Raw genomic sequence first — 18,056 nt, forward strand, 5'->3', positions numbered from 1 at the left:
TTTTATATTAACTGTTTTGCTTGTTCCTTATCCTTAGGGTTTTTTTTCCCCCTCTTTCCCCTACTTTCTCTTTGTTATAATATGTTTGTGATCTTTATATAGTCATTGATAGTTCATTTTCCAATCTACTGATCAATATTTCAGCTTTCAAAACCTTCACTCTAACAGTGTACCCACAGTTGTATGGATTTTTGTAACCTATGTTTATCCAACATTTACGATGGCTGCTAAGCTATAGATAACGTGGTTTGCTGAACTGATAAAGGGAAAGTCCATCAAAAATAATGATAAATATTTATTAGTCTAAATTTACTTATTCTTGGTGTTTAGACTATAGTTTTGTACTTTTTCATTTTGTGAAATAGATATAAGGCTGCACCTCAACTCTGCCTCGATTATGAATAACACTATTTTTTTAAACTTTATTTTTCTTCATATGTTGTCTCACTGATTTATACTTTGCCTAGGGTTAGTGAAGGTAGTAGGTAAAAGGAAGAGAACCCTAAAGCTTTGATTTCAGCTCTTGCTGGAGTTCCAGTAAAAGTAAACAGAAATGGTAATAGTGTAATGGTCAACTCAGAGGAAACAGAAGGTTGATAGTTGAATTGTTTTATCTTGGATTATGATGGTTAAAGGGCTAATGTATTTTAAAATAAAAATGACAAATATAATTATTTTTAAAGGATTGCCATATGAACTTCAGGACTATGTTGAAGATACATCAGAATATGTAGCTCCTCAGGAAGGAAATTCTGTTTACAAGCTATTTAGCCTACAAGACCTGTTGTTACTTGTGCGATGCAGCGTCCAGAGGATAGAGACCAGACCACGTTCTAAAAAACGGAAGAAAATCAGAAGAGTAAGTTGTTACCTGGGGAGTTAGGGTGTGGTAGCATTAGTAGATGATAAGCAAATACTTAACATGCCATTGTTATGAAGTTTAATTTTAAATTGTTGATCACTCTTATTAGAGTAGTTTTTTCAGGTTGAGTTTTTTTAGTAAAATACTGAGAACACTTTTAATTAAGTGTTTAGTTCAATGTAATAGTCATCAGTGCCAATAACATTCTTGCATGGAATATATAAACTTTGTGAAAAACGGCACCATTATAGATATGACCTAGACTGGCACGTATGTTCACGCTTTCTCTGTGAATTTGGATTTCCTTTATGACATATTAGCCTCTTTCTTTCTTACTTTGGGAATCTTTTTGAGTCATTTTAGAAGTTCACATTTTGAAAGGTGGGCTTTCATACACATTTGAAATGTCTTCCCAGGACTGTTGGAAAACCAAATGTCTTCCTTTCTTTTTCCCCTAGTGTTTCTTTTGGGATTTGATATAAATATTTCCCTCAGTTAAAAAAGTTTTTGCTACAATTTGAGTAATTGGTTCTTTTGGCAGTTTGCTATATTTGATATTTTAAGCTCTCTTTCAGATTAATTTGATTTCTGTGTGTAACCACTGAATTCAGGTAAATAAAGAGGAGCTTTTATGGTATAATTGATTATGTAAGAAATAGTGAAGTCTCTTTAATTTTTTCTTAAGAGATTTTTTTCAGTTGTATCCATTATATCATAGTTCACTTTTCCTTCCTTCCTCCCTCTTTCCTTTCTTCCTTCCCTCCTTTCTTCCTCCCTCCCTCCCTTTCTTCCTTTTTTTTTTAATTTAAAAAAAAATTAATTAATTAATTAATTTATTTAATGGCCACACCGTGTGGCATGTGGGTTCTTAGTTCCCTGACCAGGGATCGAACCCACGCCCCCTGTATTGGAAGCGTGGAGTCTTAACCACTGGACCACCAGGGAAGTCCGTTCCTTCCTTTTTTGATGTCTCTGTTTCTTGCTATTTAACCTACCACCCAATAAGAATCCTCAGTGACCACTTTAGAACGTCAGTGTTTTGGACTAGGGAACAGGTGACTCAGGAACAGTGATGTTCCAGCATTGACCCTTATGGATCAAGTCCCTGACTACTACTTTACCATATTAAGTTATAACTGGAAAAAAATTTTAAAAAGAAGAAGAAGAGAAGAAAAAGAAGTGCCAACCTTTCTGAGCTGCTAATAGCAATAGTGTGAGGGTCTATCATGAAAAACCTCTAAGGCTAACCCATCAGGATCAAGGATGTATACGTTGTCCACCAAAATCCAATGGACCTAGTGGATCTTTTGCTTGATGATACTTTCGTTCTTAGAAGGAAGACTGTGAATAAAATTTTAAATTTCTAATTCTCGTAATTTGGTATTTCATCACTGGTTCAGACTTGAAATTATAGAAACCAACTGGTTTTGAATTAAATACATGGGGGAGTGTTTTTTATAAGAGAATGTCAGGAATGACGAAATGCTATAGGTCTGATTTTAGTCTCCTCCTAGATAAATACAAATATTCCCTGTATTAAAAGATTTTACTTTATTTGCTGATTTTTTCCTGTCTCATCTGTATTTAATGGCCATAGCATGCATATCTTGAATACATATAGTGTCAGTGCTATGGACTGTATTTTCAAGGTTTTATTTCATTAATTCATATTTGCTATCTGATTTATTTGGGGACTAACCTCATTTCATTTTCTACTCTGTGAGCCCATACCACTCTGTATTGATCTGCCAGCTTACAGCACTTAGAAATTATTGATGGCCAGGATGTCTTAAGTAAGAATAGCCTAGGGATATTTTTGGACACTGTTTTAATTGTTGAAAGAGACAACCTGTTAAGGACATTGTCATTCACTTGACTAAAGTGAAATTTGTAAATATTAAGATAAAACCTTATAGGAGAGAATTCACTCTTCATCAAAATATATCAAAAAAGTCAAGCCCCGGGCTTCCCTGGTGGCTCAGTGGTTAAGAATCTGCCTGCCAATGCAGGGGACACGGGTTCGAGCCCTGGTCTGGGAAGATCCCACATGCCGCAGAGCAACTGGGCCTGTGAGCCACAATTACTGAGCCTGCGCGTCTGGAGCCTGTGCTCCGCAACAAGAGAGGCCGCGATAGTGAGAGGCCTGCGCACCGCGATGAAGAGTGGCCCCCACTTGCCGCAACTAGAGAAAGCCCTCGCACAGAAACGAAGACCCAACACAGCCAAAAATAAATAAATAAATAAATAAATAAAATTAAAAAAAAAAAAAAAAAAGTCAAGCCCCAAAGATTAGCTAAATAGGAGCCTTCTATTTCTGACATGTCAAACCCGGAGTAAAATTTTAAAATTTTCAGTGAATGCTTATCATATTATACCTATCATTATATGTAATAGCTTAGTACACGTGGTTTAAATTCCTTTGTAGAACATATTCCCTTTGGAATCATCTCCTATTCATCTCTGTTCCTCTCAAATGTTTTACTCCGTAGATACTCAATAAATAGGTATTGAACAAATGAGAAAAACTGAGGCGTGAGGAGAGAGGAGGGTGTTGTTAAGGAAGGGAAGTTGAGGCTGAGAAATTTTGAAGGTAGTGTTTAAACTCTAGCTAGGTAAGAATGCATCTTCATTAACATTTCCTTCTTAAAAACCAACGTGTTTAGGTAAAGCTTTAAAATACTCGGAAGTCTCTTCAACCTCTGCTCTGCAAGGACCTCATCTCTTCTTTTTTTCCTTTGGTTCTTCAATTCTGTGTTATTGTAGCCGAGATTTTACTTTCCAGTATCATTTATCCCTTCTCATCAAAATTCTGCTTAATAAGAGCTATATGACAGAGGAGAACTTAAAGCAGCAGCCAGTCTCAAATGATGGCATGAAATAAAGAGGGCTAATTTGGAACACAAGATGAAGCTAGAACTTACTGAATTCTACATATAATGATGAAATCCAGACCACGTACCTTTGAATGATTTAATATTATGTTATCATCTGTCTCAGTTAACCAAATTTCCTAAGAGTTATATTCTAAAGTGACTCAAAAATTTAGATCCAATTATATTAAAGTTTATATTGGCATTCTCGGGCCAGAAAAAAAGGATCCTGAAGGTGCTTGAATATTAGGAAAGAACAGAATGTACCTATTGGGATTAATGACAGGATACTAGCTTTGAAATATTTACTTAGGAATGTATGTAAACGTTTGGAAGGTTTATGTAAGAAATTGGAAGACAGAGAACCAAAAGAAGCTTTCATTTAGAATAGGAGTGACCAATAAGGGATAAAGGAAATAGTAAATTTAATTTTTATAATTTGAAAACTTTGTACTTACAGTTTCACTTTAATTTTGGAATACTGAGATCAAATATTCAGACTTTTCTTTCCCTTGGTTTCCTGGAGATGGCAGTAGAATACATATGGAAATTAATACCAGGTTCAGGATTTAGTTTTATAGATATGACAGTATTATCAAAGAAAATCCCCCAGAGTACTTTCTTCAGAAAGAGTAATATTTTTTAATTTGAAAAGAAATCTTGAATTAATTCTATTACCTATTCATGATCCAAAAGGGGATCTTCTTTATCAATTATTCTTTTTCCGACTCTGCTGTAAACTGGTTATCTCTCCTTGAGCAAATATCTTAGCCCTCTGGGCCTTCGTTTCTTTATCTCTGGCTTCTATTGGCAACTATAAGCAGCCATAAATGCAGATTACCAGTTGCTGAAAAATTATTATACAATTAAGTGCTTTTAGCAATGAAATTATCCTAATCATAATTTTTTTTTTTTTTTTTTAAATTAAGAAGACACTGTAGGGACCTTACTACTCAAAGTTTGGCCCCTGGAACAACAGCTTGTTAAACATGTAAAGCCTTGGTTTTCACCTCAGATTCTGCATTTATTTTAAAATGGTTATTCACACACACTGAAATTTAAGAAGCACTGCTGTAGAGTTTTACAACATTCAAAGGTAATAATGAACCAAAGTTAATTGTTAACAGAAATTTTACTGGATTTGAATTGTTCTTAACACCACCATTGTGCTAATAAGCCCACTAAATTTGCCACTTTATGAAAATCAGTAATGCTGAAACATTTATGAAATATTTTCAGGTATAAAAGTGAAATACAGCTTAGTATAATTTCAAAAGTACTAACCAGTTATATCACTTTAAGTTCCTTAAATCATGTGTTTCTCCTTCTGCAGCTGGAAGTGAAGAGACTGCTATTAAGATTAGAATTTTCTTTGACAGAAATGAGATAATAATGAGCACAGTGAACATGACTAGCACTATGTTATTTCACAAGCATGTATTTCCTTACATATCCTCCTTTAGGCTAGTAGAGGGTATAGTCATTTTGCTTAATCTATTTAGTGTCCTGACCAATAAACACTAAATGGCTAATTTGCCAAGTACTTAGTGTCTGGAATAAAGCCTTTTTGTATTAATGCAGATAGCAACGTTCACGGATATTAATGTAGGTGTTAGTGCTCATACATTCATAGAATGAAAACACAGTATTTAAGCCTGAGACAATGTGACTAATGCTTTAAAGGGGCAAAAAATTCCTACCTTTTTTTACCCTCTTGAGAATTATTAGTATGTATTACGGTCATGGCTTCCCAGCTTCTAGCTTTGAACCTTGGGCCATTATGTATCTGAGGCTTTGTTCCAAGGATTCTGTTAGTCACGTTCTGTGACAGAAATAAAATATGTGCATGTGTGGAGAGGTATGTTGATTTTGGTTGGGTGGGGGGCAGCCTCTGGTTCACGATCTCTTATTTATCCACCACTTGCCCACATCCACTAAGGATTCTATCCGTCTTTCTGTCTGAATCCTACTGTATTTGAAAGGATGAAATAAGATTACCTGAAAGTGTTTTGAAAGTGGCAAAATTATATAGACAAATGTATTTACTGTTAATAGTAAATTAATGGAGCTTTATAAGAGTATAACCTTGGATTGCAGCAATTTCCGGTTTACGTACTACCAAAAGTGGAGTATCAAGCTTGTTATGGAGTTGAAGCTCTGACTGAAAGTGAACTTTGTCGCTTATGGACTGAAAGTTTATTGCATTCCAACTGCTCATTTTATGTTGGTAAGTTATGCAAGTGGCTTTGCTCTCCTTTTTAATTCCCTTGTAAATATATACAGTTCAATTCATTTATAGATACATTCTGTACTTTTAATTTTCAGTTGTCTGATTATATTAATATTTCTTTCTATTAAAACACCATTCCTACTCAAGAGTTAAATAGCAGGGTAAGAGTAGTGATTATCAAATGTTTTAATTTCTCTCTTATTCCCTTATTAGTTGTACATGAATGCCAATGTAATCATTGTATTTTTAAAATACTTATTTTATTTAGGAGTGTAACTAAAAATATAGACGTGTTTTGTAACAAGCTTCTTTTAAAAGTACTATTTAATTGGCTTTAAAATATATATTTTGAAATTTTCTTAAAATTATAATGACATTGTTTTTTAAATCTCAAATATTATCTTGATGAAATAGTTTTTTACTTTGTTTTTGTTTTGGTCTTTAGTTGGGGGGGGTAGTTAGGCATGGTCTTAATTTGTGTTGGCTGGGTTCATGTACAGTTAACATACTTCGCATGAAGGATTACTTGCTAATCATTGTTGATACTGTTCTGTTCCATCTGAATGCCTAATCCTGTGCTTCTCTGTTCATCCCATACATCTCATGACAGCCATCTCAAGCTGCCCCTCCCTGACGTAATTTCCTTCCTTTGATCTCTCAATGCATTCTTTTTTTTTTTTTTTTACCACTTTTATGATTTGTTGCTTTCTACTTAATTGTTGTTTTTTATGCCTATCCTATCTTCCCCGTAGACAATAAGTAGTTTAAGGTCAGAGTCTGATGAAACCTTTATGTTCTCATAGTGCTTAGCGTAATTCCTGGTATGTGATAAGTGTTATAAGTGTGCTTTTCTTAATCAAAAAAAGGTTACTCACTTGAAAACTTTTTCCATATTTTGGTTAATCAATATTCTGTCTTCATATTTTGTGGGAGTGTTAATAAGATCATTGATTCACTCTCTTTACTTAACCCAGAAAGGAAGTGGCTAATGTACTACTTGGTGGCCCTAGCCTCTTCGTGCCCCTTTATACACACTGCCAGAAGTTTATTGTAGTAGTTTTCAGCCAATAACCACAATTTCAATGTTCCTCCAAAAGACCTGTTGCCATGAAACACACCAACAGTCCTCGTGTAAACTACTTGAAAGCAATCGCCAACCTCATCCATTTTAGGAAAGCACCAAACAAAAACCTATCATTGAAATCCTCTTTAAAGTACTGACAGAAAAGACATTCCTGACTAAAACATTTAAGGTTTTTTTTTAAATGTACAGTTTAACAGATAAAACTACCATCATCTATATCTACATGGCTTACTTCATCGAAACTACAGTAGTCTCGCCTTAATTGCAGTTTCACTCTCTGTGGTTTCAGTTACCTTCAACCAGTCAACCATGGTCTGAAATATTAAATGGACGATTCCAGAAATAAACAATTTATATGTTTTAAATCTCACACCATTCTGTGTAGTGCCTGGGACGTGAATCATCCCTTTGTCCAGCTTATCCCACCCATTAGTCACTTAGTGGCATCTCAGTTATCAGTGCTTATGTTCAAGAAACCCTTTTTACTTAATAATGGCCCCAAAGTGCGGCAATTTAGATATGCTGAAGAGAAACCACAAACTGCTTCCTTTAAGTGAAAAGGTGAAAGTTCTCAACTTAATAAGGAAGGAAAAAAAGTTGTATGCTGAGGTTGCTAAGATCTGTGGTCAGAACGAATCTTCTATCCTTGAAATTGTGAAGGAAAAAGAAATTCGTGCTATTTTGCTGTCAAACTGCAAAACAAACCTCAAACTGCAAAAGTTATGGCCACGGTGCAGATAAGTACTTAGTTAAGATGGAAAAGGCATTAACTGTGTAAGATATTTTGAGAGAGAGTGAGGGAGAGAGACACCACATTCAGAAAACTTTTGTTATAGTATGGTTAAAATTGTTCTATTTTATTATTAGTTATTGTTGTTTACCTCTTACTGTGCCTAATTTATACATTGAACTTTATTGTAGGTATGTATGTGCAGGAAAAAACAGTATATGTATAGTTCAATACTATAGTTTCAGGCATCTACTGGGGGGGGGTCTTAGAACATATCACCTGGGGATAAGGGGGGACTACTGTATTCTTTAAAGTCATAAGTAATCGTTGCCTTATGTGCTATTTATCGTCGGTAAATCCTATCCACTGATAAGCATTCATTTTAATGTAATGGAATGGTGTGTTTGGTATCTTTGACAACAGAAACAGTGGTATCTGTTTCTCACTGTTTGGTGAGAAACTTATGTTGCATTGTTATATGGTTGTGTTTGCTTTGTTTGGGTTTTTTGTTTTTTATGTGGGGGTGAATGTTTTGAAATGCTATTTTAAAAGCATCTCTGAGTTTTGAGGGGTTTTATTTATGTATTTTATAAATTTATTTATTTAATTTTTGGCTGCGTTGGGTCTTCGTTGCTGCGCGGGCTTTCTCTGGTTGCGGCGAGCGGGGGCTGCTCTTCATTGCGGTGCACGGGCTTCTCATTGCAGTGGCTTCTCTTGTTTCAGAGCACAGGCTCTAGGCGCGCGGGCTTCAGTAGTTGTAGCACGTGGGCTCAGTAGTTGTGGCTCGCGGGGCCTCAGCTTTTTCATCTGTATGTAATGGACATAATAATATTTTGTTCAGGGAATTCCCTGGTGGTCCAGTGGTTAGGACTCGGCGCTTTCACTGCTGTGGCCCCGGGTTCAATCCCTGGTCAGGGAACTAAGATCCCACAAGCCATGCGGCACAGCCAAGAAATAATAATGTTTTGTTCGATCTACCTCAGGGACTATATACACAAATCCTTTTTCTTCCAATGATTACATAATATAATGCCCTAAAAGTACGCTTCTCCTTGATGAAAATAGATACCCCAAGATAATGAAGTGATACTTCGTATATTTCTGTACGGAGAAAGAACCAGCTATTAATCTAAAATTTAGATGAAAATATGGACAATCATCTTTATCATACAAGAGTAAAAAAGGGTTTCTTAACCAAAGATTAAAAGCGGACTAAAACAAAAAAACTGGTAACTTCTCTTTATTTACACATAATTTTAAAAATGTCTACGTAGTACTCCGTCTGTCCTAAAATATTGTCAGTTGTAAAATACATCTTTGATTTGATAATGTTTTCTTTTCCATATGCAACTTTTTAAGTGTAATATACACTCAGAAAAGTGAAAAAAATAAATGTACAGCTCAAGGAATCATAACAAAGCCAGCACCTCTATAATTTGCACCGAGATCAAGAAGTTGAAAACTGCCAGTGCCCCAGAAGACCCCACCTTGTGCCACTTCCCAACATAGCCGTATTCTCTTCTCCAGGGGTAACCACTGGCCTGCCTTCTAATGTAATCATTTGGTTTTTGCCAGGTCTATACAAATGGAATTATAAAGTTCTTTTGTTTATATCTTCTTTTACTTAACACAGTTTTTGAAATTTATGTGTGTGTAACAGTAGTTTTATTGTTTTTGACATATTCCTTTGTAAGAATATACCACCATTTATTTATCCGTTTAACTTTGGGAGCCTGTTTAGGTTGTTTCTATGTTAATGCAACTATGAACATATTGTAAGTGTGTTAGCGCAATGGGTACATATTGCTGTTGGGCACATACCTAGGAATGGAACTACTTGGTCATAGAATTATTGGGTCATAGTTTAAGCTTACACCTATCTTCAGTAGATAATTCCAAAAAGTTTTCCAAAGTGACTGTACCAATTTACACTTATATTAGCACTGTGAGGGTTACATTTTCTCCTCATCCTTGCCCACACTTGGCCTTATCAGTTTAATTTTAGCCATGCTGGTGGGTAGGTATTATTAACATCTCATTATTGTTTTAATTTGCCTTTCCTTGGTTATTTATGAAGTTGGACACTTTCATGTGATTAATAATCATTTGGATGTTCAGTTTTGTGACTTGCCTATTCAAACCTCTTTTTCTCTTGTCAAGTTTTTGTTTGTTTGGTAGTTCTTTGTTGGTTTTAAATGTTACAAATATTTTTCTCGTACTCTGTGACTTGCCTTTTCAGTCTCTTAAAAGTGTCTTTTGAACTTAATATAGACCAATATTTAGTCATTTCCTTTATGGTTAGTGCTTTCTTTGCCCGGTTTAACAAATCTTCCTTCCAGCAGCCTCATGAATATAATATCTTCTAGAAGCCTTTTTAAAATTATTTTTTAATTTCTAGATACACAGTTTATGTGGTATTTATTTTTGCATGGAATATCAAGATTTTTTTTTTCAGTTTTCATTACTGTTTATTGAAAAGACCACCCTTTCTCTGCTGCTCTCCATTGTTACTTGTGTTGTAAATCATATATGTGAATCTAATCTGGACTCCCTATTTCTCTATCCTTGAGGCAGTACATGTCTTAATTACTCTAGTTAGAGTAATTACTGTAGCTAGACAGTTAACACTGTCTTAATTACTCTAGCTTTATAAAATCTTTTACTGTTTGGTAAAGTAAATCTTGTCAACTTTTTTTTTTAATTAATTTTTATTGGAGTATAGTTGATTTACAATGTTGTTAGTTTCTGCTGTACAGCAAAGTGAATCAGTTATATGTATACGTATATCTGCTCTTTTTTAGATTCTTTATCCATACAGAGTATTGAGTAGAGTTCCATGTCAACTTATTTTTCTAAAAGAATTTCTTGGCTATTCTTGGCCCTTTTTGCATTTACAGATTTTGGAGTCAACTTGTTAATTTCTCCCAACAGCAACAGGAAGATTGGGATTTTTGTTAGGAAGTGCATTGACTCAATGTGGAACAAATTGACAGCTTTACAAAAACAAATCCTTCAATCTGTGAACTTTAGATATTCTTCTATTTATTTATATCTTTAATTTCTATTAATATCTTTATGATTTTCTTTGTAGAGATCTTGCACATCTTTTGTTAAATGTATTTGTTGATAATTCTTTTATGTTATTATAAAAGGTATTTCTGAAATTTTATTTTCTTATGGCTTGTTACTGATAATACAGGATTTATTTGCATATTGATTTTGTATATTGATATTGTATCTTAGTAACTTCTAAGCTCATTTATTCTTTCTAGTAATTTATATTTTCTAATTAAATAATTATGTTCTCTGCAAATAATGACCATTTTATTTCTTCTTTACAATCATTATACGTTTTTTTTTTTCCTTGCCTTCTTTGCCTAGAATTCGAATAGAAGGTGAATAATGGGCATCCTTGCCTGTGTCTAATCTTAAGCGGGAAGCTTAGACATTTTGTTTAGTATTTTGTATGGGTTTTTGTAGATAGCATTTATTAGAAGAAAGCAGTTCCTTTACTATGCCTAGTTTAAGAATTTTAATCATGAATGGGTAAAAAAAATTTATCAGATATTTTCTCTGCATTTATTGAGATTATATGATGGTATAACTTTTGTCTTTTATCCTACTAAGGTGATGAATCGTGTTAATTAATTTTAAAATGTTAATCCAATCTTGTGTTCCTGCCATAATTCCATCTTGCTCATGGTATATTACTCTTTTTATTTATTGGTAGATTTAGTTTGTTAATATTTATTTTGCTGTTTGTGTTTATGAGTGAGATTGGCCTGTAATTTTCCTTGTGAGGTATTAGTATTAAGATTAAGTTTATGCCATAAAATGAGTTGGGATTTATTTCCTCTTTTTCTGTTATCTGGTAGAATTTCTATAAAATTGGTGTTATTTCTTTTTTTTTTTTTTTTTTTTTTTTTAAAGGATTTTCTTTTATTTATTTATTTATTTATTTGTTTATTATTTTTGTCTGTATTGGGTCTTCGGTTCGTGCGAGGGCTTTCTCCAGTTGCGGCAAGTGGGGGCCACTCTTCATCGCGGTGCGGGGACCGCTCTTCATCGCGGTGCGCGGGCCTTTCTCTATCGCGGCCCCTCCCGTTGCGGGGCACAGGCTCCAGACGCGCAGGCTCAGCAATTGTGGCTCACGGGCCCAGTTGCTCCGTGGCATGTGGGATCTTCCCAGACCAGGGCTCGAACCCGTGTCCCCTGCATTAGCAGGCAGATTCTCAACCACTGCGCCACCAGGGAAGCCCGGTGTTATTTCTTACTTAAATGTTTGGTAAAATTGACCTGTGAAGCCTAGAGTTTTCTTTTTTTTAAAATTTTTTTAAATTAATTAATTAATTTATTTATTTATTTTTGGCTATGTTGGGTCTTTGTTTCCGTGCGAGGGCTTTCTCTAGTTGCGGCAAGCAGGGGCCACTCTTCATCGCGGTGTGCGGGCCTCTCACTATCGCGGCCTCTCTTGTTGCAGAGCACAGGCTCCAGACGCGCAGGCTCAGTAGTTGTGGCTCATGGGCCTAGTTGCTCCACGGCATGTGGGATCTTCCCAGACCAGGGCTCGAACCCGTGTCCCCTGCATTGGCAGGCAGATTCTCAACCACTGCGCCACCAGGGAAGCCCTAGAGTTTTCTTTTTGAAAAGTTTCTAATTATCAATTCAATGTTTGCTCTTTCTTTTTAATTGAAGTGTAGTTGGTTTACAGTGTGTGTTAATTTCTGCTGTACAGCAAAATGATTCAGTTATACATATGTACATATACATTCTTTTTTATATTCTTTTCCATTATGGTTTAATCATAGGATATTGAATATAGTTCCCTGTGTTATACAGTAGGACCTTGTTGTTTATCCATTCTGTATATAATAGTTTGCATCTACAAGCCCGAAACTCCCAATCCATCCCTCCCCCACCCCACGTTTCCTGGCTTCTTTTGTTTCTGTTGAAAAGTCAGCTGTTCATCTGATTTATGCTCTTTTGCAAGTAATATGTCTCTTTTCTTTGGCAGACTTTAAATTGTATCTCTCTCCCTTTCAGCAGTTTTCGTACATTGTGCCTATGTTATGTTTTCTTTGTAAATATTCCTTTTTACATGTTCATTTTATAACATTGCTCCTTAATATGTGATTTGATGACATTTATCAGTTTGGGAGAATTCTTGTCATTACCTCACCAAACATCACTTCTTCCCCATTCGCTCTCTTTCTCTTCTGGGATTTCAGTTTTATTATGTTACATCTTAACTGTATCCTTAACGTCCCTTACATGCTCTTCTGTATTTACCTTTCTTTTGACTCTTCATGCATGATTCTCAATATTTTCTTCTACTTTACTAATTTTCTCTTCAGCTATCCCTAATATACTATTTCACCCATCACCTGAGTCCTCAATTTCATTTATTGTATTTTTTTGGTTCTAGATTTTTCATTTGATTCTTTTTTATACATTATAGTTTTCTATAGAAAACTTAAGCGTATTAGGCAAAAATTACTTTAAAGTGTCTCTAATACCTCTGTTATCTAGATTCTTTGTGAATCTTTTCTATTATTTTTTTGTGTTAGTTTCCTAGCGCTGCCATAACAAAGTACCACAAACTGGGTGGCTTAAAATAATAGAAACTTCTTGTTTCACAGTTCTGGAGGCTGGAAGTTTAAAATGAAGGTGTCACAAGGCCATGCTCCTTCTGAAACCTGTAAGAATCCTTTGTTGCCTCTTTTTCCTTCTGGTGTTTGCCGGCAGTCCTTGGCTTGTAGATGCATCACTTTCATCTCTGCCTCTGTCATCATGTGGAATCTTTTTCCTGTGTGTCTCTATCCTCTTCCTATAAGTACACCATTCATATTGAATTAAGGGTCCACCCATCATAACTAATTACATCTACAACAATTCTACTTACAAAGGAAGTCACGTTCTGAGGTAGTGGGGGTTAGGGCTTCAACATATCTTTTTACAGGGACACTTCATTCCATGGCATGTTGTTTTCCTGTCTTCTTTTTTATTCCATGTTTTTTCATTGTATGCCAGAATATTCTTTATCAAGGGTCAGATATTGTATACAAAAAATTCTAGAGCAAATATAAGAGCTAAAATGTTATCTTCCTCTAGATAGGATTACTTTTGACCACACTAGCAATCCGGATTCACTGTATTCCAGTTACAGGGATTTAGGTGATTTGAAGCTTGACTTTGGACCCTAGATAGACCAATCTGTTTCCCCCTTATTGCTAGGATGTTGCCATTCATGGTCTGACATTGCCAGTCTTTGGAAAATCTTACTTGCAAGTCGGGCCCTCGGCCGGTGTCTGGGAACTTAGCTAGTAAACAGTTTTCTACACTGACGTAAAACTTCCTTTAGCTGATAAGGAGAGTTCATTGTGTCTACACCGTTTGTATAAACAATATGGCTTATTCTGAACATCTGCTTTCCTTCTGAGAGTCTGGAATTTTGGTATGTGTTAGTCAGAGGGTGCCTACATGATGAGCTCCCAATAAATACCTTGAGTGCTGGGTCTCTAATAAGCTTCTCTGGTATAAAAAGAAAATATTGCTGGAGGAATTAAGTGAATCTTGTGTGACTCAAATGGGAAAGGCCTCTTTTTTTTTTTTTTAATTGTGGTAAAATATATGTAACATAAAATGTACCATTTTAACCATTTTATGGTACAATTTACTGTACATTTTTTAGCATATGATTTAGTGGTATTAAATACATTCACAGTGTTGTTCAGCCATCATCACTGTCCATTTCCAGAGCTTTATCATCATCCCAAATAGAAACTCAAGGGAGGACTTTTGAAAATTGCATCTCATTTCCTCTGAACTTTACCCACACTTCTTTTCCTTTTGGTGATTCTCCTTTTGCTTGTATCCTTTTGCTATAACAAATCTTATCCATGACTACAACTGTATGCTGAGGCTATGAGTCCTTTTAGAGAATCACCAAGCCAGGATCCCAACTCAGAACTTGTGTTTATCTAAATCATAGACCCTGAACTCCAGTTTTTGTTCCTCTAATCCTGAGAGACTATTGAGAGCTCTGGTTCATTTCTTAGCTTCTCAGTTGCTTTTTCCAGATTAACAGGTACTCCTAAGAGAGAAGCAGCCCTAAGTGCCAGGCTTACATCACTGGGTTTCTTTCTTCCTCTGGTTTGTTGGCTCCAAATATATCCTCAATCCCTTTTTCTGGTAGCCACTAACAAATTATGTAATTTAATTAGTCATGGTATTTATTGCCTGTCTTTGTCTCTTTTGTTTATTGATATATCCCAAGCACCTAGAACAGTATCTGACACACAGAGGTGCTCAATAAGTATTTTTAGAATGAGTGAAGTTGGCTTGGATAATTGATTGAAGGAACAGTAAAAGTCAAGGAGAAGGGAGATGGTAGAAAACAAGCCATAGAATTTATGTACTTTATTCTTTTTACTGTCCCTAGATGTATGTAAGACAAACCATTGGGATGCAGGAAGAAAATATTATAACTCTTATTTATTTTTTGTATGAAAAATTAAAAATTAAACATTACTCATATTAAGTATGTGGATTGACAGGTGGTCCTCTCCTTAAAAACAATCAGTGTCATGCTTCAGTAAGCCAAGCAGTGAGGCACTTGTTCCATTTGGATCTATGTATAATTGTGGGTATCTTTTTTTAGCTATGGCAGCTGTTAAAACCTATAGCAAAATGAATTGAACTTTGCAGCCATCCTTCAAATAGTTGTTATCACATAGAATTAAACCAAGATTTTTCAAAACAACAAAGCATAGTTAATTATATATTGCATATTATTTTATTCTTTTCAAAAATTTTCATCTGTTTCGATTTCTGTTAGTTAATAGTTTTTAATGTGTGTTGACTGCTGCTCTAAATAAAAGAGAAAAATAAAGCTCAGAATGATTAACTTACGTATAGATACAGACTCCATCAGTGGCAGGATCAGAATTTAGTCACAGTCTTTTAAGTGTTTATAACTTTGCTGTAAACCTAAAAAGGGCTAGGGAAAAATTGGTGGGGGGGGGCGGGGGAGGTCAGATGTAACAAAAATGAAGCACTGTGAGTGTAACAATGTTAATCAGTGTGACTTAAGACAAATGATTCATTGTGTCTTAGAAACTGGGACCTTAAAATCCTAACCAGAAGATCTCCACGTGCTCGTATTCTCTTTCCCACGCAGTCATGCACCATAGTCCTTCTCAGTTGTGGCCTGTGTTTCCCTCACTCAACCGTTGCTAGCCACTCTTCCATTTAACTTAAGCATTTCATTGTCAGTTTTCCCTGCCCAGCCCTATGATCTCAAAATTTCAAAGAAACTTAAGACAGTCTCTTCTCAGAAATCAAAGTTGGGGACCAGTGCATTAGATCTTTTGGAGAGGACAGTAAGGGTAGAGTTTACGTGCATGGTTGAGAGATTCAGATACAGCATATCTTACGAGACACAAGTGACAAAGAATCTCATTTATTTAACTGAAGAGCATATTGGCTTATAGGACTCTAGTTCAGCAATTTTGAACTAGAGTCCTATAGTCTCTTTTTCAGATAGAATAAACATACTTGTTTTTTGTTTGTCTGCTTTGCTATGAACGTGTTCTCCTGTTCCTTTAGATTGCAGTATTCTTTTTATCCTCTTGCCCCATAAAAACATTAAGATGTATTCCTTAAAGAAAATTCCCAAAGTGATCTTATCACAAGTTCTGTATCTACTTTCCAGTTCTCTAATATATATCAATTTTGTATAGTTGACATACAGGCAGTCCTTCCTTTGCGCAATTCTGATATACACAAATTTCAGTTACGAAGGTATTTAACTGTGAGTAATTGCATAAAGTACAGACGTTACTGCTGACTCTTCAGTCCACAAATCACTACATAAGTAACAAATGCACATCATGACCAGTGACCAATCATGTCACTTCTTTCAAAGTCTGTCAGTGATTGTTCACTGCGCACCTGTTACTGAGTTTATGCACAGGAAGCAAAATGTGTAGTTGTGGTCCCTCCTTGTCTCCCAGTGATAAACTCGTGTGATGTTTTACAAAAGTGGATAATCAGAAGAGGGAATTGGCCAACAAAGATTAAAGCACAGCAAAGGAACAGAAGGTGATACTGCTGGAAGTTAAATTTGAATTGAGCATAAATGGAGTTACAGGAGAAATAGCTGACAGTAGAAATGTTGACACTGGTGCAGTTCAGGAGACCAGATATGCCAAAAGAGGAACTTAGCGAAGGTGAGCTTACATAAATGAGGAAAGTGCTTGTGGCATAAAGGATGAAGAAGTGACACTGGCATAATATTTTACATTAAAAGAACTCTTGGAGATATATCATGATATTAAAAGCGCAAAGGCTATCATGTTGGAAGCTGATCCAAGGAGTGTGACCATTCACCACAGCATAGAAAAGGTGCTTGCTCCCTATCATAAGTTGTACCAGGAGAAGGCGACAAGCACTGTTCAGACTGCTCTTGTTTTGTTTTTTTTTCTTTTCACACACACACACACACACACACACTGTATTTTATTTTTACAAGAGATAAATAGACTGACACCAAGCATTGTACATGGATGACCACAACAACAGCAACAATGATTGCAATTACCAAACATGAAACACACTCATACTATGTCATAATATTGACATTCAGTCAGACTGCTCTTAATGAGTTTTTTATAGTGAAATAACACTAAATCTCAATGTTTTTAATTTACAGTATACTAAATAAAGATTACTTTTTACTATTTTTTCATTTCTCTATACATTTATAACTGATGGGGAATTTATAATGTTTTGACCAAAAAAATCTTAAAGGTAATAGAACAGTTGTAATTTTTCCCATTGATTTTTAAAATTGCTTCCGTAGTTTTGGCTTATGTATGGTTATTTTTCTCATCCCATACTGCATGCAGAGTAGGAATTGCCTATGTATATGTATGTGTGCACATAAATATGTATGAATGCCTGCATGTATATAAAGCCTTGATTTGTATTATATAACCTTCCCAAACTTGACACACATAAAAAATATTTGGATAGCGCACTGTGATATACAAAAGAGATTGCTGTGGCTGAGGGGTAATGTCCAGGAAGCTCTTGCCATCCCACGCCTTGCTCAGCTGCCCCAAGGACTGAGGAGATAAAAATCTCAAACACACATGTAACTCATTTAAGGCCCACAGGTTAAAACGCTCCAATGTTGAGAGAATTGTAGGCTCCTTGAGGAGGTGGGCCCTCATAGCACTTAGTATGGTATTCTCTCTGTATTTTTTGACCTAACTGTA

General features: G+C 35.4%; 1 protein-coding gene across 15 annotated transcripts in view; it reads left to right on the forward strand.

The window, feature by feature from the left end:
* Window positions 1-18,056, forward strand: part of ICE2 (interactor of little elongation complex ELL subunit 2) — a 93,042-nt gene that overhangs the window by 35,987 nt on the left and 38,999 nt on the right. For all 15 annotated transcript variants that reach the window (XR_009007554.1, XR_009007553.1, XR_009007550.1 and 12 more), the window contains 2 exons: window positions 684-859; window positions 5,830-5,959. Coding sequence is in view for 1 of the 15 variants with exons in the window: in XM_057543364.1 (XP_057399347.1) it covers window positions 684-859; window positions 5,830-5,959 (306 nt within the window). In the remaining 14 variants the exon portion in view is untranslated. The remainder of the gene's footprint in view (window positions 1-683; window positions 860-5,829; window positions 5,960-18,056) is intronic.

The sequence above is a fragment of the Balaenoptera acutorostrata genome, chromosome 3 (genome assembly GCF_949987535.1).
Source record: "Balaenoptera acutorostrata chromosome 3, mBalAcu1.1, whole genome shotgun sequence".
Taxonomy (NCBI): Eukaryota; Metazoa; Chordata; class Mammalia; order Artiodactyla; family Balaenopteridae; genus Balaenoptera; species Balaenoptera acutorostrata.